We start from the raw sequence: 20,085 nt of genomic DNA on the forward strand, positions 1-20,085 counted from the left end.
ATAATTTAACATTCACATCTGCGTCCTCCTAAATGATACATTAACTTCAATAACAATGCAACAACATGAGAAATTATTGGTCAATGTAAAGAGATATGAATAAGTGTCCTATATTGATTAGTAATAAACAAATATTAACTGGTGACCCTTTGATTAACTTGTGCCTGCTGTGTTAGCTTAGGAGGTGGAGCACATGACCACTGGCCAATGTTCTCACTGACAATAACTTGTCTTCCACCTATGATACACCACGGGAAGTTGTCAGATACTAGTGGAGCAAGTACTGGTACGAAATCCAGTTACACCAGGTTGTTGAGAACATTTAATTACTGGTATGAATTCCAGTAACACCATCCCATGGAGAAAAGCGCTAGACTATAAAGCAATATCAAAGAAACAACATTTGCAAACAACCGACAGTAGGAAAAATTCTATGACATCAGTTATTTCCCAAACTGCTAGTACTTACCACTTTTTCTATGGCTTTACCCCCTGATAAAATAACTGGTATGGACTTTTCCTCTATTTGCATTGGTTCTTTAAATTCATCTACAGTTTTAGAGATGGATATGTCTTTCTTCAATGTAGGACTGTGTAGACCTGGGTCTGTATGCATCGGTGAACAGCTTCCCTGAAAACAGCAAGTACTTTAAGATTCAAACTTTTACCAATCTTGTACCAGTTCCTAAATATATTTATGTTTGGTTTGGAGTCATTCCTATTCGCTATTAAGGTGATATGGCGAATTTTTCGAGTTTTTTGTGTTGGAGGGACCTCAAATTCCCCTCCTCGCATTATTTCAGGTATGGGTGGGCACCTGGGTATCCACCAACCTTCCGTAAGCCAGATGATGGCTTCCTCACATGAAAATATTTTAAGCCCCAAGCAAGGTTGGAACTCACATCGATGAAGGGCAAGTGTTCAAAAGTCTACGACCTTATTCATTCGGCCATGATGTATATGATGACAGTATATTGATCAGCCATGTGTTGCTGAAGGCTGTACGATTTGTATGACAATATTCTGAAAGGAAACTTTATTTCAAAGCTTTCTATAAAACAACATAAATACATAGGAAAAACCGACATAACTCCCAGGCAAGAATCATTTAGTCTTCTGGTGTTCCATTCTGAGGATTTTCCAGCAATCATTAGAAATTCTGGGCATTTTTCCCTGTTAAGAAATAGATAAATTTCTCTTGGTACTCATTTTTTGAATGAGCAAACTACTCCATTACATGAACAGTGCTGGCAGAATATATATAATTGACTAGGTACCTGAGAATCTTCAGTAGATTTTGAGCGTTTCACTGGGGTGTTAAACCCAGGTGGTGAACCCTCTCTCTTCTTGTATACAGGACTGTTCATACCACTGTCTACATGCATCGGTGATCCCACAGTTTCCTGCACATATAAACAAGGTGTATAAATATCTACTACTTTTTTCTTGTATCTTTCAGGTTACAGAGAATCAAATAAACAAAAGTTTTCTCATGACAGCACACACAACTATTTGAAGGCTTATCAGTAAAATGGATTTTCTATCCAAGAACAGGTATATTGTCCAAATTCATATAAAAGTTACAGGACTTGGAACAGTTTCAATTGACTATCTTAATGAAGATAATGGAATTTTTTAAGTTTAAAGTGTTATTATTGAATTTCTGGAAATATTGCAAATAGAATTACAAAAATACTCACTCAAATGAACATTGTCTCTTTAAGCAAGAACAACAAATTTCATTTGAATATATCTTATGAAGTGATTAAGTAGACACTTGACTTCACAAAAAACTTGAACCAATGCTGAAGCAGATGCCAGGACAAGTGCAAAAGCCCTCATTATTCTTCAAATAGTTGAGCTGAATAGTATCGGAATTACAAAACCTATCTGAACCATTACTTTCCAGTTTTAATTTAACCTTTAACCCATTAACTTAAAATGATGTATTTTGAGGACAGTATATACCTGCATAGGTTTTTTGAGGGCAACATTGTTTTGTACAGGAGTTTTCTGCTCTGGCTCATCCTCTATCACTATCAGATCTGGAGTTTTCTGTAACATGTATAAAATGTTTTAACTTACAAGGAAAATAGAAGCTCTATGATAAAATTCTTCATTTTGCACTTTAAAACACACATAATAACTTGAAATTTAAACTTCCATAAGAATTACTTATTTCTCATGTAATGTTTTGAACAGGTTTTTTTACGACAATAAGCACTGACAATACTGATAACTCTATTCAGAAGTTGTTTTTTTCTACAATACTCAAGATCTATTGCTTAACCTGTCATTTTAAATTAGTTTTCCGATCAAGCTCACCAACAAATACCTACCCTTTGGTCCTTTTCTTCAGTTTCACCATTCATATCTGACTTTGTGCATTTCTCCTCTGTGTTATCATCTTTCTTGTCACTGTTCTGCTCACTGTTTGTGTCCCTATCACTGGTATGTAGCAACTCAGTATCTGACTTACTATGAGACAATGTTTTAACTGATTCTGGAGATGCTGCCAATTTCTGCAAGTTCCCAGTACTCTGCCGGACCTCCTTAAAGCAACATAAACAATATTTTTTTTTTTCAACAACATCTTTTGGTGAGGTCATGAGGCCCCCATTCATAAAACAGTTCTCTTTTTTATCTGATTTTGGTTTTCTATTATACCAGCAATGAAATAAGAAATGTATACCCTCAGTATTAGAAATGTACTCACTTTGAAAATCCAAAGTCAAAGATCATTTTAAGGACTTACCGGCCGTTTCATAATCTTTTTACAACCCCTTGTGAGAACCTCTGCAGGTACAAATTGGTCCAGTTGTTTTCTGTCAAATAAAATATTACTCTGTGTAAGCAAGTATACATTTGTATATTACAGAATATTCTTTTAAAATCACCTGGTCAATGTAGCAAAATGAAGGTTGAAAACTTCCCATGTAAGTTGTGCTTGTCATTACAAGAAGTTTTCGTCTGGATGTACAAATAAGCTCTACTTCTTATAATAGAAGAAAATTATGAATGATGCATCTATAAACTGATAAAACTCCATACAATGAGTTAATCAGCTACCAGCGTTCAAATTAGGCTTATCCAAATGCATCATAAATGAAACTCAATTAACCTTTACCCTGCTAAATCTCTCAAATGGAACGGTCTATCATTCAATTTGGGCAGTAACATTTATTACTGGAAGGGGTGTTCACTGAAAATTTGCTGACTGAATAGCGAACAGTACAGACGATCTTGGTCTGCACTGGTCGCAAAGGCAAAATTACTTGCCACTAGCAGGCTAAAGGTTAAAATCCTACAGCTGTTAAGGGTTCATCAAGAAATTATAACACTATATGTTACTTAAACCAAAAAAGACTTACCTTCTGACATGTTTGATTTCTACACTCATATCTTCTTTATACAACTTTATATGAATTGCCTGTTTATATACTGAAAAACAACCAAATAAACAGTCTTTGTAAAGCCTCACTGAAATTTCTATAAACACTATTATTGGTAGGATAAAAGAAATTGACTTTTGAAGTACGAATATGATTTTATGCTCCTAAACATTGTTCTCCTCAGAAAATTTGCACAATCATAAATCAAACAAGAGCTGTCACTATTAGTGATAAATGTCCCCGAAACATGCCCAAGAATGCCACAGCTGTCTGTGCAAAATATGCCAGAATAGTTTAGGTGTGAATTTTGAATAAAAAGATGTCCAAAGGTGTCCTTGGAGCTAGGGGTCTGGGTCATGCATATGACACGTCACCTCATTATAGGGAACATTTATGCCAAGTTATTTGAAAATCCCTTCATTGATGTCAGAGTTATGGACCGGACAAGAAACAGACAATGTTCACATTTAACCTCTGTGACCCTGACCTTAGAGCTAGGGATCTGGATCTGGCTCTTGTGCATGACACATTGTCTCATTATGGGGAACATTTATGTTAAGTAATTTTAAAATCCCTTGATGAATGGCAGAGTTATGAACTGGACAGGAAACAGACGCTGTTAACCTTTGACTTCTAAGTGTGACCTTGACCTTGGAATCACACATCAGAGACACATGATCTCATTATGGTAAACATTTATGCCAAGTTATTTCAAAATCCCTTCATGGATGGCAGAGTTATGGACTGGACACGAAACAGATCCTGTTAACATTTGACGCGACCTTGACCTTAGAGCTATGGGTCGGGTCTTGTGCATGACATGTCGTCTCATTATGGTGAACATTTATGCAAAGTTATTTCAAAATCCCTTCATGGGTGGCAGAGTTACAGCCCGGACAAGAATTTACACGTATGCACGCACGCACGCAGGGACGGACAGTGCAATTTTAATATGCCCACCTTCAGGGCATAAAAAATACCTGAAAAAGAAATGATACTTTAGACTGCATAGTTTTGGTATAGACTTTATTTAGAGATTTCATGGCTGTCAGCCTTTTTCGCTGTGTTAAGAATTCATGAAACTCAAGTGTTCGTGTTTTGCGACATAATGCAGATAAATATTCTCGAATATTTTGTATTAGTGTGTGGCATTATTTGGGAACATTAGTCAAAACAAGAGCACCACAATGCGGAGCAATATACACCCACAGGTATTAACTTTGACCCCTAAGTGTGACCTTGACCTTGAAGCGAGCCACATGATGTGATGAACTTTTGTGCAAAGTTTCTTTAAAATCCTTCAAGCAATACAAGAGTTACAGAGCATGACATTAAACAAAGTCATGACCTTTGACCCCTAAGTGTGACCTTGACTTAAAAGGGAGCCATCCAAAACATGCACTCTGCACTTTGTCTTGATGTGGTGAACATATGTGTCAAGTTTCTTCGAAATCCTTCAAGGGGTTCAAGTTACAGAGTGGACGCAAAATTGCTTTGACCCCCTCAGTGTGACCTTGAAGCGAGCCATCCAAAACATGGCATGCGCTCTGCATGTCATCTTGATGTGGTGAACATTCGAGCCAAATTTCTTTAAAATCCTTCAAGCACTTCAAGAGCTAAAGAGCAGACACAAAACAAAGTCGTATGACCTTTGACCCCTGTGACCTTGAAGCGAGCCATCCAAAACATAGCCCTGCACTTCATCTCGATGTGGTGATTATTTGTATCAAGTTTCTTCGAAATCTTTCAAGGGGTTCAAGAGTTACAGAGACATAATATTGCTAACAGACGGACTGACGGACAATGGGACACCGGCACCATAATACGTCCCTTAGAGCGTTATAATAAACCATCATGAATATTACCCCATCTACAATAGTTCATTCTTAAAATTGTTCTACCACTTTCTATTGGTCAAAAGCCTAACTTCTGCTTTTCACATACTACTTAACATTTAAATGAATTTAACATCAAGAAATATGTTATATTTACCAATATGTGTGAAACTTTGAATATCAAATGTGAGATCAACATTTGCATTTTCCACTTTATTGAAGGCCAAACCAATAAACCATTTACACATATACCCTGCATCACTGAAACAGTTTGAAATCTCACACTCAACTAAAGCTAATATAAAATGTGTACAAGGAAATCAAATCATATTTACAACATTAAAGTGAAACAAATATCCTTCATACCTTTGAATCATCTCACAATTTAGAATTGCGAAATATATTTCAATGTAATCAAATGTTTACAAAGTGATGTGCTCATATTCAAAAAAACATTCTGACCTGTTTCATGTAGATCAGGTAAAAACTGTGAGCTTGACATAATGAAGTTGACCCAGATTTTATTGATGTTATGTGAAGTTTGATGACGATATGGCCAGTAGTTAAGAAGACAGTGATAATAAGCCTGCCATAAAACTTTTACCTGAATGCAACAATCGTGCTAATGCCTGGGCAAATACAATAGCCCTCTTTATTTTTCATATAGTCAGACTAAAAACACTAAATAATCAAGTTTTAGACAATCTGCTCATTTCTATCTTGTTTTATTCTGATGAGACTATTACCCACCTTTCATCTAGTGGACCAAATGATTCTGGTGTTACATGAGCTAACCGTATGAAAGGATTTCTCTCCAAATTTCCAACTAACAGTCGAATCTTTGATTCCAGATACCCCTGCCTGCAAAACAATTTTAATCTCAATTAATGTTAATCACCTAAATAATTGTGCTTTGTGACCAGCATCTTTCATTTCTGACTTTGTAATGCTTGCTCTTATCACAATGCGACTTCATACTTTATCAACCATTATCATGTTAGCCTCCGTTTGCAGTATTTATCATGGTTAAGTGTTTATATAATACTGTGCATAGAGTAATGAATGGATTTTATAAACAAACAGATGGTTTTGCTTTCAGTACTTTTCCCAACAACACTGACCTCTTGATATTCTTTCTTGGATTTCAACAGTAATTTAAATAGATGTTTTGTTTTTGTTCTTCTTTAAAACATGTTCAACCCTCAGCCATGTCCAATAGGTTTAAGTTGTAAAATGAAATCTGAGAGAAATGAATATGAAGTATACCATTCTAAGTAATTGTTTTCCTCTTCAGCTGAACATGTTAATACTATGTAATGTCTGAAAAAATACAAAAACTATCGTTACACTACTGTAACAGATGGTAAAACAAGAGATCCACCAAGCAGGGCAATATACACCTGAAGGGTTATATCAGAGGATGGGAGCAAAATTTAAAGAACTTGACTGCTGAAGCACAAAGGACAGGAACAACAAAGGGAAGAAATTCAAAAAAAAATTCTAAGTCCACAATAAAATCCTTACCAGGTACAGATATGTCAAAATACACCTAAAAATTGGTCCCTGTTGTACCACAGAAAAAAAGGTCATAATTTTTCCCTAAGGCCAATAATAAAAAAGTTACAAAATAAGCTATTTATAGAAACATAAAAGGGAAGTAATTAAAAAAAACAAATATTGTAAGGGAACAAAAAAGGGATCTGCCAAATAAAAATAAGAGCACCGCAATTCAGAGCAATATATACACGAAACAGTCATATGACCTTTTACCCCTAAGTGTGACCTTAACCTCTCAGCTAACCAACTGAAACATGCTCTCTGCTCGTCATCTTGATGTGGTGAACAGTTGTGCAAAGTTTCTTTGAAATCCTTCAAGCAGTTCAAGGGTAACAGAGCAGAAACGAAACAATGTCATATGACCTTTGACCCCTAAGTGTGACCTTGACCTTGAAGCGAGCCATCTGAAACGCGCTCTGTGCGGCATCTTGATGTGGTGAACATTTGTGCCAAGTTTCTTTAAAATTCTTCAAGCTATTCAAAAGTTACAGAGCGGACATGAAACAAACTGATATGACTTTTGACCCCTAAGTGTGACTTTGACCTTGAAGCGAGCCACCCAAAACATGCGCTCTGCATGTCATCTCGATGTGGTGAACATTTGTGTCAAGTTTCTTTGAAATCCTTCAAGGGGTGCAAAAGTTACAGAGTGGACACGAAATTGCTAACGAACGGACAGATGGACACCAGGGGTATCATATAATACGTCCCTATGGGCATATAATAAGCTAATAAAAATTTCAGTCTAGACATACATGTTAGTCAAAATACGTAAAAGATATGATACAAATTTAGATGCAAATTTACATGTAGAGATAAAACAAACAGTAACGGGTCATAATAATATAAGTGTTAAGAATAAACATACATGTACATTCATAAACAAGAGCTGTCTCCGTAGGATGACACATGCCCCCGATGGCACTTTGAATGAATAGTTATGGCCGATGTTAGAGTTTAGGACCTTTGACCTACGGAGCTGGGTCTTGCGCGCGACACATCATCTTACTGTGTCACACATTCATGCATAGTTATTTTAAAATCCATGCATGAATGACAAAGATATGGACCGGACATGCCCATCAATGCACTATCATGAAAAATGATCTTTAACGTCTAAGTGTGACCTTGACCTTTGAGCTACGGACCTGGGTCTTGCGTGTGACATGTCGTCTTACTGTGGTACAAATTCATGCCAAGTTATTTGAAAATCCATCCATCGATGACAAAGATATGGACCGGACACGCCCATCAATGCACTATCCTTTAACGTCTAAGTGTGACCGTGACCTTTAAGCTACGGATCTGGGTCTTGCGCATTGCACATCGTCTTACTGTGGTACACATTCATGCCAAGTTATTTGAAAATCCATCCATCGATGACAAAGATATGGACCGGACACGCCCATCAATGCACTGTCCTTTAATGTCTAAGTGTGACCTTGACCTTTGAGCTACGGACCTGGGTCTTGCGCACTGCACGTCGTCTTACTGTGGTACACATTCATGCCAAGTTATTTGAAAATCCATCCATCGATGACAAAGATATGGACCGGACACGCCCATCAATGCACTATCCTTTAACGTCTAAGTGTGACCTTGACCTTTGAGCTACGGACCTGGGTCTTGCGCACTGCACGTCGTCTTACTGTGGTACACATTCATGCCAAGTTATTTGAAAATCCATCCATCGATGACAAAGATATGGACCGGACACGAAAATTGCGAACAAACCGACAGACTGACAGACCGACAGACGGTTCAAAAACTATATGCCTCCCTTCGGGGGCATAAAAAATCTTACTTGTATTTTTGAAAGAAATTTGACGGTTCAAACAATTTACTCCAGTCTCCGTCCTCATTGTGTTTAAATATTTCATTGGTAATGTCTAAACCTGAAAAACACAAACTCTCAATTATCATTTCATCTTATCAAGACTGCCATTTCTTAGTACAACTACAGTCCACATACAGTGAAACAACGCTTGCTCAAGTACTGATGGCTCGAGAACCAGGGTTCACTGGTCCTACCCATTTTTCTTATATTTACTAAGTTACTAAGAGATCGTCTGAAACCATGGATAATGCAATGTTCATCCTTTTGTAACCATGAGTGATCAGGGTTTTACTCTACCTTTAATCTCTCCAGCACATAGTCCTGTCACAGCAAAGCCTGTGCACAACGAACAATCTAGTTTTAAAGTCTTCACAAATATCAAAAGGAATTGTACTCACAACTGCAATTTTAAAATCAATATAACATATCTTGTCGCTTTCAACATTTTTCAATGTTATCAGTGATAGAATGTTTTTTAGAACAAGCGTAAGATACTCAGAAATTTATACAATGTGTCTTACCTTCTTTGAATTCATCCATCATGATCTGTCTGGTGGAATTTGTGACGTTAAATGTGGAGTTCTGACATGGATATGCTGGTGTGATTATTGGCATGAGATGGAAACGATCTGAGGGATTAATCTAGAAATACAAACAACAGTGTATCAGAACATACAACATAATTCTTTTTCAAGGTTATCACTGAGAATATTTTACAATTTTACAGCACATCAATCTTAAAACTTGAGTTTTCAATATGGGATTAAGACAATTTCACATTATGAAACAAGTAAGTCATGTACTAACCCTTGGATCCCAAACTGTTAAATTGAGTCTGTTTTCTGCCTGTAACTGTTTTAACAAGACTGGTTGTGGCCAAGGCCTGAAATACATATCAAAAGATTTCCTACAGCAATGAAATTAGTGTACACATGTTTTTCATATAAATAGCAATGGTAATAAACTGAAGCTATAACCTAAATCCTTGAATAACTAAGTAAAATCTACAAAACTAGAGCATTTCCGATTGGGAATTTGACAGATTATGGCCTTATAAATTGGTTTGCAGAAAAAAGAAATATTGATTTGAACATGATCAGTACAGTGATAATGTAATTGAAACATGATCAGTACAGCGATAATGTAATTGAAACATGATCAGTACAGCGATAATGTAATTGAAACATGATTAGTACAGCGATAATGTAATTGAAACATGATCAGTACATCGATAATGTACTTGAAACATGATCAGAACAGCGATAATATAATTGAAACATGAACAGTACATCGATAATGTAATAGAAAGATGATCAGAACAGCGGTAATGTAATTGAAACATGAGCAGAACAGCAGTAATGTACATCGATAATGTAATTGAAACATGATCAGAACAGCGATAATGTAATTGAAACATGATCAGTACAGCGATAATGTAATTGAAACATGATCAGTATAGTGACAGTGAGATTGGAACATGATCTGTACAGAGACAGTGTGACTGTACATAATCAGTGCAGTGACAGTTAGACTGAGCATGATCAGTGCAGTGATATGATGATTAGAACCTGATCACCAAAAGCAGTGATGATGTGATTGAACATGATCAGTACAGTTATAGTACGACAGTGACAGAATGATTGAAACATAGTGCAGAAATAGGATGATTGGAACATAATCAGTGTAGTGACAGGATGACTGGAACATAATCAGTGCAGTTATAGGATGATTGGAACATAATCAGTGTAGTGACAGGATGACTGGAACATAATCAGTGCAGTTATAGGATGATTGGAACATAAACAGTGCCGTGATAGGATGATTGAAATATAATCAGTGCAGTGATAGGATGACTGAAACATTATCAGTGCACAGGGTTCTCGGAAACGCCGAAATCGGCGTCCCTGTACGCCTAATTGGTCCCAGTATACGCGTGTTTATTGCAGCTTGAGAGTCCCCGAACGCACATTTCTGCAGTGAGATGCAATGAAAATTAATTGATTACCTAAACCTGCGAATACACAAGGTTTGACTCGACAGCAAAACATGTGGGCGGAGTTACTCGCTTGTCACCGATAGCCGTGTATAGCCAATCAGCGTTCCCCGTTTCCAGTACACCGCGAGACAGGCGGCATACATGTATGATCAACTCGAATACATGTGATTGTCGGCGTGATTGCATAGGTGACAATTTCTAATTGTTAACGACGGATTACGTGGTTTTTGAAGTAACTTCGATTGTTTTCTCACGTACTAATTACCAGGCAGTTTTCAAGATGTTTTTAGAAAAAGTGATAATTAGGCTAAATTATAAATGTTCGAGTAATTTTAAGATGCTGTTGATGTCGGTCTTAGTAACGTGATTATTTTTCTGCAAAATCGCTGATGTTTATTTTTATTGTTACTGAAGAAGCATTTATTAATATGTCGATCATACACATACTGTGCATTCTTAAAATATTTTAGACCGAATGTTTTAACGTTATGCTCTTAATAAGTATTAAAATTAAAGTATAATTGTTCATATATTTTATTTTTTCAATGTATGTTTATATACGTTCCCATTCTGAAATAAAAAGGTAAAGAAAAAATTATCACAAGGGATTTTGCCCAACTTGGTATTTTCACAAGGGGGATTTTGTCCACCTTGATAACTTCACAGGATATCGTCCAGGAAGACCAGAAACGGGAGTGTGGGGGGGGGGGGGGGGGGGGGGGGGATTTTGTCATACATTAATTTTTGACTACATTTTACCTATTTTACATTTACCTTTTTATCTCACCTTAACAATATTTGGGTGAAGAATTGTGATTACAAAATGTCTGTTGGTCTACACTTAATTTGACAGTACAATAGAGACCTGTGTTTCGACGAAAGTTTAAGCCTGTCTGTCAGGTCTAGTCAGTAGTTGGGACTGCAACTTTTTCAGCTGTGGGAGTCCCAGGACTGCAATTTGAAATTGCTAGTAAGAACCCTGAGTGCAGTAACAGGATGACTGGAACATAATCAGTGCAGTGACAGGTTGATTGGAACATAATCAGTGCAGTGATAGGATGATTGGAACATAATCAGTGCAGTGACAGGTTGATTGGAACATAATCAGTGCAGTGACAGGTTGATTGGAACATAATCAGTGCAGTGACAGGATGATTGGAACAAAATCAGTGCAGTGACAGGTTGATTGGAACATAATCAGTGCAGTTATAGGATGATTGGAACATAATCAGTGCAGTGTTAGGTTGATTGGAACATAATCAGTGCAGTGACAGGTTGATTGGAACATAATCAGTGCAGTGACAGGATGATTGGAACATAATCAGTGCAGTGACAGGTTTTTTGGAACATAATCAGTGCAGTTATAGGATGATTGGAACATAATCAGTGCAGTGATAGGATGATTGGAACATAATCAGTGCAGTGACAGGTTGATTGGAACATAATCAGTGCAGTGACAGGATGATTGGAACATAATCAGTGCAGTGACAGGTTGATTGGAACATAATCAGTGCAGTTATAGGATGATTGGAACATAATCAGTGCAGTGATAGGATGATTGGAACATAATCAGTGTAGTGACAGGATGATTGGAACATAATCAGTGCAGTGATAGGATGATTGGAACATAATCAGTGTAGTGACAGGATGATTGGAACATAATCAGTGCAGTGATAGGATGATTGGAACATAATCAGTGCAGTAACAGGATGATTGGAACATAATCAGTGTAGTGACAGGATGAATGGAACATAATCAGTGCAGTTATAGGATAATTGGAACATAATCAGTGCAGTGATAGGATGATTGGAACATAATCAGTGCCATGATAGGATGATTGAAATATAATCAGTGCAGTGATAGGATGATTGGAACATAATCAGTGTAGTGACAGGATGAATGGAACATAATCAGTGCAGTTATAGGATCATTGGAACATAATCAGTGCAGTGATAGGATGATTGGAACATAATCAGTGCAGTGATAGGATGACTGAAACATTATCAGTGCAGTAACAGGATGATTGGAACATAATCAGTGCAGTGACAGGTTGATTGGAACATAATCAGTGCAGTGATGGGATGATTGGAATATTATCAGTGCAGTGATGGGATGATTGAAATATTACCATTGCAGTGATTGGACGATTGAAATATAATCAGTGCAGTGATAGGATGATTGGAACATAATCAGTGCAGTGATAGGATGATTGAAACATAATCAGTAAGTACAGTGACAGTGTGACTGAACAGGAACATTTTATCACATTAACAAAATGAATATGCAGGCATTGAAGAACAGAATGTCAAAGCTATACAGGCATTGAAGAACAATGTCAAAGCTATACAGGCATTGAAGAACAGAATGTCAAAGCTATACAGGCATTGAAGAACAGAACGTCAAAGCTATACAGGCATTGAAGAACAGAACGTCAAAGCTATACAGGCATTGAAGAACAGAACGTCAAAGCTATACAGGCATTGAAGAACAGAGCGTCAAAGCTATACAGGCATTGAAGAACAGAACATCAAAGCTATACAGGCATTGAAGAACAGAACGTCAAAGCTATACAGGCATTGAAGAACAGAACGTCAAAGCTATACAGGCATTGAAGAACAGAACGTCAAAGCTATACAGGCATTGAAGAACAGAACGTCAAAGCTATACAGGCATTGAAGAACAGAACGTCAAAGCTATACAGGCATTGAAGAACAGAACGTCAAAGCTATACAGGCATTGAAGAACAGAATGTCTAAGCTATACTGGCATTGAAGAACAGAACGTCAAAGCTACACAGGCGTTGAAGAACAGAACGTCAAAGCTATATACACTGAGTATCAACGTAAGCTTGCCCGGTGGCATAATTACGTGCGACCAGGGCCCTTATTGCGGTGGTTTTCACCAGTCAAGGCAATGTTTTCCTTTGCAGTTTTTTCATTTTTAAAGCCTTGTTATTGGGAATTGGCCGAGGATGATCTACAACGAACGCGATTTCATGGGGATGTATCAAAATTTTAAAATGACGAAAATACGAGACATTTTAACAGTAATTATATTCAAAAATGTTAGCAAATCGAGGAAAAATAATTAATGGTGGCATTGCTAAGGCAAATATTGTGTTTGTTTTAGTGATATTTCTTGAATGTAGAAAGAATACAAATTATTGAAATTTCAGTACTATCCCCATATTTATCAACATCGGCCAATTCCAATACAAGCTTTAAAATGAAAAAACTGCGAAGGAAAAATTACCTTGATGGTGAAAGTCAACAAAGCGCTGCTGCACGTAATTGCCACAGGTCAACACTTACTAGAAGATCGGTGATTAGCATTGGAAAGAACGTCAAGTTTACAGCATTGAAAGAACGTCAAAGCTATCAGCTATGTTTCACTTACCATTTTGAATAAACCATAAAGAATTTTTGTACTAAGGTAGAGGGGTCAGCATTAGGGTATAGTTGACATACACGTGCTACCAACATTGCCCAAGATACACCTCCAAGAAATCCCAGTGAATTGGAATATATTCCACGCTCTAAAAATAGCAGAAAAAATCACATTATGACATTATCAATGACCATTTTTGTTAAATGACTGAAAAGTTTTAACACTGAAAATAAAACAAGGTGTAATAAATCAAACTGGAGGACAAATCTTTAAAATAATTAGGTAAAATTCTTGCCTATCTAACATTTACTTATCGTAAGAAAGATGCTCTTGTTGACATTCTAAAAATGATGATTAATCATTAACTGAACAAACATTAACCTGACTAAACATGTGAAAGGCAATAATTTACAATCAAGACTTACTTTTGGCCCACAATTTGATTGCACGAAGGGTCATTCTAAAGCTTTCAACATTTGGTACAAGATGCAGAATTTCGTCTGTCACTCTGCATCCTAAAAACAAGAGAGAACATTTCTACCAAACAATCCAGGTTATGTAACTGAATAAGACACTTTCTACAAATCGTCAAAGTTTATCATTACATAAGTTATTCCATGATAGACTATCGGAAAATTTTGCTCAAGTGAGTAAAAAGCAAATGCTTAAGTCTCGTTCTTTTACCAGGAATTCACTTGTAATCGACTATTATGAGTGTTTGAGAACTTCAAATTTAAAGGGATGCATCTTCATTAAATATTAGGCAAGGAATAGATTACTCATAATTTACTGTCTGTAATAGCCAATGAAGTAACATTTCTGCTTTATAATTCTGTTGTTACAAAAAATTTAGAATCCATCATTAGATGAAAAAACTTCAACCTACCATTAAGACTTCTCACACATTTTTGGTCCAAGTTTTTTAACAAGGCTTCATCTCTGAGATCAATATCCTCTGGTATAGTTGGCAGTGCTAGCCGTGAAAACAACATATCAAGCTGAAAAGTGTAAAAGTTTGCCTTCAAAAGTTCTCCAAACATAATACGCGCTGAGAAAAAAGTTAAAACATATCCACTTTCCTCTCAATACATCTTCAGGTAAACAATACAGCGAGCACCGTGTCCGGACATGCTGTTCACGATGAAACCACCCAGCTGGGTGGTCAAATTTCTTTGAACACACTGGTCTGGTATCGCAGTGATGGGTGTCCATTGGGACTTTCCACTTACTTATGACTGGCCCAGGAATCAAACTCAAGACCCCTCAATCTGTAAGTCTGCGCTTTCCCTATTGAGCTAAGGGGACAGGAATGAAAAACTGCTGATTACCTTATAAACAAACGAAGTTATGATCATTTATGAATTTATTTCACATAGAGAGACAAACACTATAACAATGTTATTGACAGCACTTTATGATATCTAGTTCTAACATCAGAATATTCTGAAAACATGAAAAGCAAAGTTTTACCTCTATTCCGTCAAATGTCATCTTTATTACTGGTACATATGCTTCTTCAACAGCCTGAAAAAGTACATCAAAGTTTCAGTGTTTGCAGAAAATTCTTGTTTTCCCAGCCTTCAAAATACTTATCAACAGATCTGACAGGAAAATGATTTCAAGTCAAACTCTTCCCTCTGAGAGAATTTATTATTTAATATTTCACAACATTCATTCAATTTCAATATATTTTCTACTTTATCAACTGTAGTGTAAAACGACCAAAAAACCTCACCTTGAGTCACATTTTGATGTAAATTTAAACCTTTCAAAATTTCAATGTCTTTTTAAATTTACAAATTATTTTAATATGTGCCGGTAATGGCATGGTTTCAACATATGAAAGTATAAACCCTTGATGGTTGATTAAACCTAGACTGTAAGTTTGAAGCTACTTTTCAAGTTGACATTTACTGACAAGCCTGTCATTCAATTTATGTTATATAAGATTAAAACAAAGCTGAAATTTTTAGAGTTTTTCCCCCAAGTTTTTATTTTAGCCCAGCAAGCCAATCATATAAGATATAGCAAATGGATTGACAATTTATGTAAGGAGTTAAATAGCAATTGTTTTTAACATATACAAACAGATGCTGCAGTGGAAATAATTTTCTTAAATACAAACAAAGGTACATTTTTTTATTCATTTAATTATTTTCTTCACCAGACACTTGAAGTATGTTCATAGCTTCACAGTTATTAACTTTATGTGAGTCTCCATTAAATAAATTATCATGAATTCTAATACCAAAAATTCTTGCACATTTCCGTTACACCACGGAAATCTAATGTAATGTCGACGTATCATTTGGAGCCATACAGGTGCAGAGAAAGAGTGCTTCTACAATTGGTCTACTACTTTAAATAAAACACATTTCAGAATTGAAATGATATAACAGAACCATGACTGTTACACATAATTCACACATACTGTATAGGTTATTAGACCTAAAAGATAACTCTTTACAGGACTGTGCACTCCCAAGTTATTCCACAGTTACGTGTAGACATCACGTCAATATATTATACTTGGCACCATACATGCACTGTGAAAATTGCTTACGTGTTTACATAAAAGATGCATTAGAATCGAAATAATATATAGCAGAATCATGTTTTAACATAGCTTTACACTACGGTCTGTTATATGCCACATGTATAATCCACTTGGTCCACACCCAAGTAAAATTATTCCTATATGTTAAAACATATTTTTGCTATACATTATATCTTAAACAGTGTGTGAAGGTATACTTATTGTGTAACTTACCCTGAGATCTTTCACCTCTGGCTGTTCTTTAAGAAGTTCCACAAAAGATGAGAAGAAATCTGATCTATCCACATGTCTGGGTGCTACACACAATGTATCTATATCAGCACCTGGTGTACAATAACAAAGTTAATACTGCCAAGCAATACAAGTCGCACACGATTGCGAGTGCCTGTAGCAAAAGCTGTCTAATGACGGCATGCTTCACTATCTGAAACCCCACATAATACCAGCTGACATACAATTTTCTAAGTTTAAAAAGCACAAAATTTTGTGAACTTTAAGCACGAGTTATGGGACCTGGTTCAGAGCATTCATTTAACAAGAGCTCGTCGAACACGAAATGCCCCCCTTGATGCATTCAGTAATTGCACAAGGAACAGAAATTATCTGCTCACTGTAAACACAAATTCCATTTCGGAACACAAAACTATGCAAGTGGTCCAAATTTGAAGCCTGTACCTTCAGAAATGTGAAAGTAGGTCACTAGGTCAATCTCAAGATCAAAGTTCATTTCAGTACACAAAACTATGCTTGTGGTTCAAATTTGAAGGCTGTAGCTTGAGAAATGTGAAAGTAGGTCACTTGGTCAAAATCAAGGTCAAATTTTATTTTGGAACAAAAAACTATGCATGTGGTCCAAATTTGAAGCCTGTACCTTCAAAAATGTGAAAGTAGGTCACTAGGTCAATAACATGGTCAAAGTTTTTTTCAGTACACAAACCTATGCATGTGATCCAAATTTGAAGGCTGTAGGTACAGAAATGTGAAAGTAGGTCACTAGGTCAAGGTCAAAGTCAACTCATGTCAAGGTTCATCTTGCCACTCAAAACTATACATGTGGTCCACATTTGAATGACGTAAGTTATGGACATGAAGATTCTAAGTTTTTCCCTGTATAAGTCTATATGAACCATATGACCTCTGGGGCGGGGCCATATTTGACCCGAGAGGGATAACTTGAACAAACTTGGTAGAGAACCACTAAATGATGCTACATTACAAATTACCAAAGCCATAGTCTTTGTGGTTTGGACAAGAAGATTTTCAAAGTTTTTCCCTATATAAGTATATGTAAACCATGTGACCCCCACGGCAGAGCCATATTTGACCCTAGGGGAATAATTTGAATAATCTTAGTAGAGGACCACTAGATAAGGTCATATACAAAATATCAAAGCCCTAGGCCATGTGGTTTTGGACAAGAGGTTTTTCAAAGTTTTTTCCTATATAAGTCTATATAAACCATGTGACCCTAGGGGTGGGGCCATATTTGACCCTAGGGAAATAATCTGAACAATCTTGGTAGAGGACCACTAGATTTTGCTACATACCAAATATCAAAGCCCTAGGCCCTATGGTTTTAGACAAGAAGATCAGAAACCATTTAACTGTTCCTGGCCAATGTAACCTTGACCTTTGACCTAATGACCTCAAAATCAATAGGGGTCATCTGCTGGTCATGGCCAACCTAACTATCAATTTTCCTGACACTAGGCCCAAGCGTTCTTGAGTTATTGCCTGAAAACCATTTTACTGTTCCTTGTCACTGTGACCTTGACCTGTGACATACTGACCTCAAAATTAATAGGGGTCATCTGCTGGTCATTACCAACCTCCCTATCAACTTTCGTGACCCTAGGCCTAAGCGTTCTTGAGTTATCATCCGGAAACCGTTTTACTGTTCAGGGTCACTGTGACCTTGACCTTTAACATACTGACTTTAAAATCAATATGGGTCATCTGCTGGTCATTACCAACCTCCCTATCAATTTTCATGATCCTAGGCCCAAGTGTTCTTGAGTTATCATCCGGAAACCGTTTTACTGTTCAGGGTCACTGTGACCTTGACCTTTAACATACTGACCTCAAAATCAATAGGGGTCATCTGCTGGTCATTACCAACCTCCCTATCAACTTTCATGATCCTAGGCCCAAGTGTTCTTGAGTTATCATCCGGAAACCGTTTTACTGTTCAGGATCACTGTGACCTTGACCTTTAACATACTGACCTCAAAATCAATAGGGGTCATCTGCTGGTCATTACCAACCTCCCTATCAACTTTCATGATCCTAGGCCCAAGTGTTATCATCCGGAAACCGTTTTACTATTCAGGGTCACTGTGACCTTGACCTTTGACATACAGACCTCAAAATCAATAGGGGTCATCTGCTGGTGATGACCAACCTCCCTATCAACTTTCATGATCCTAGGCCCAAGCGTTCTTGAGTTATCATCCGGAAACGGATTGGTCTACATTCCGACCGACCGACCGACCGACATCTGCAAAACAATATACCCCTCCTTTTTCAAAGGGGGGCATAATAATGCTGATGACATATGAAGAGTTTGGAAGCAGTTCAGTGCCTGTATAACCTGCTTAATGTACATGCAAAATTTTCACAAACATTTTCAAGTTAAAACGAGGACAGGTATAATTTAACAAACTTTAACGCAAGTCAGATTTATATAACCTGCCATGTGAGGTCATCTCATGGCCCAAAAAAGTGTGACAGTGTGGAGCTAAGCAAAACTTCCACAAAACATTTCTATGTTACATTTAAACAAAATGCAAGCCACACTTTTGAAAGTTGTTTTGAGAGATCAATCATATAACGCTGCCCACAAAGCATTCAGTCAAGCCGTTTCTGAGAAATCTGGTTACATGCAAAACCGTCACAAAATTTCTACTTAAAAAGGGGCAAAATTTTACCAAAATAAAAGCTGGTTACATGTCTGCAGTGATGTTAACTTGCCCTGTGAGGTCATCTCAGAGATTACCCCACAGAGCAAGTTAACATACTACTTAGTTACTATTATCTTTTACTGAAACAACCAATTATCCTCTATTTAACTCATTTCCTTACCTTTTTTATGTACTCCTAGTCTGTATGATCCAAATGTACACACCTTGCCACCAAATGAATCAATTCTATTTTCTGGAATATTGTTCTACAAAAGGAAGTCAAGGTTATTCTGCTGTAGACAGCAGCCCTGTAAAGTTTTTAGCTAAAACAAAATGTAAATTGACTTAACTGAACAGGCATAACCTTAAGAACAAACTTCATGGTATGGAATTGCTTTATTTTTTCTAATTTCTGAAGTCCCCTAAAAGGGACCAAGCTGAACCTAATGTTACAGACCAAGGTTGATGAAGATCCGGCAAGCGGTTCATGTGAAGTCAAATAATTTAATAAAGGTTTTTCTATTTACAGCTCTAGCAACCCTCAAAGGGGGCCAAGTGTCCCCGAATGAACAAGCTTGGTAGAAGACCTTACAATGATGCTACAGACAAAGTCTGATGAAGATC

At 36.8% G+C, this 20,085-nt stretch overlaps 1 protein-coding gene across 3 annotated transcripts in view; it reads right to left on the reverse strand.

Moving 5' to 3' along the window:
- The window catches only part of LOC123536073 (poly(A) polymerase type 3-like), a 45,313-nt gene that overhangs the window by 13,034 nt on the left and 12,194 nt on the right, over window positions 1-20,085 (reverse strand). For all 3 annotated transcript variants that reach the window (XM_045318876.2, XM_053549227.1, XM_045318886.2), the window contains exons 4-21: window positions 19,643-19,727; window positions 16,775-16,884; window positions 15,475-15,528; window positions 14,891-15,002; window positions 14,430-14,519; window positions 14,014-14,152; window positions 9,429-9,504; window positions 9,143-9,263; window positions 8,589-8,679; window positions 6,494-6,547; window positions 5,978-6,088; window positions 5,385-5,488; window positions 3,372-3,441; window positions 2,756-2,825; window positions 2,340-2,552; window positions 1,969-2,055; window positions 1,278-1,403; window positions 470-631 (exon numbers count right to left, since the gene is read on the reverse strand). In XM_045318876.2, coding sequence (XP_045174811.1) covers window positions 470-631; window positions 1,278-1,403; window positions 1,969-2,055; window positions 2,340-2,552; window positions 2,756-2,825; window positions 3,372-3,441; window positions 5,385-5,488; window positions 5,978-6,088; window positions 6,494-6,547; window positions 8,589-8,679; window positions 9,143-9,263; window positions 9,429-9,504; window positions 14,014-14,152; window positions 14,430-14,519; window positions 14,891-15,002; window positions 15,475-15,528; window positions 16,775-16,884; window positions 19,643-19,727 — 1,875 coding nt within the window. The remainder of the gene's footprint in view (window positions 1-469; window positions 632-1,277; window positions 1,404-1,968; window positions 2,056-2,339; window positions 2,553-2,755; window positions 2,826-3,371; window positions 3,442-5,384; window positions 5,489-5,977; window positions 6,089-6,493; window positions 6,548-8,588; window positions 8,680-9,142; window positions 9,264-9,428; window positions 9,505-14,013; window positions 14,153-14,429; window positions 14,520-14,890; window positions 15,003-15,474; window positions 15,529-16,774; window positions 16,885-19,642; window positions 19,728-20,085) is intronic.

The sequence above is a fragment of the Mercenaria mercenaria genome, chromosome 1 (genome assembly GCF_021730395.1).
Source record: "Mercenaria mercenaria strain notata chromosome 1, MADL_Memer_1, whole genome shotgun sequence".
Lineage (NCBI taxonomy): Eukaryota > Metazoa > Mollusca > Bivalvia > Venerida > Veneridae > Mercenaria > Mercenaria mercenaria.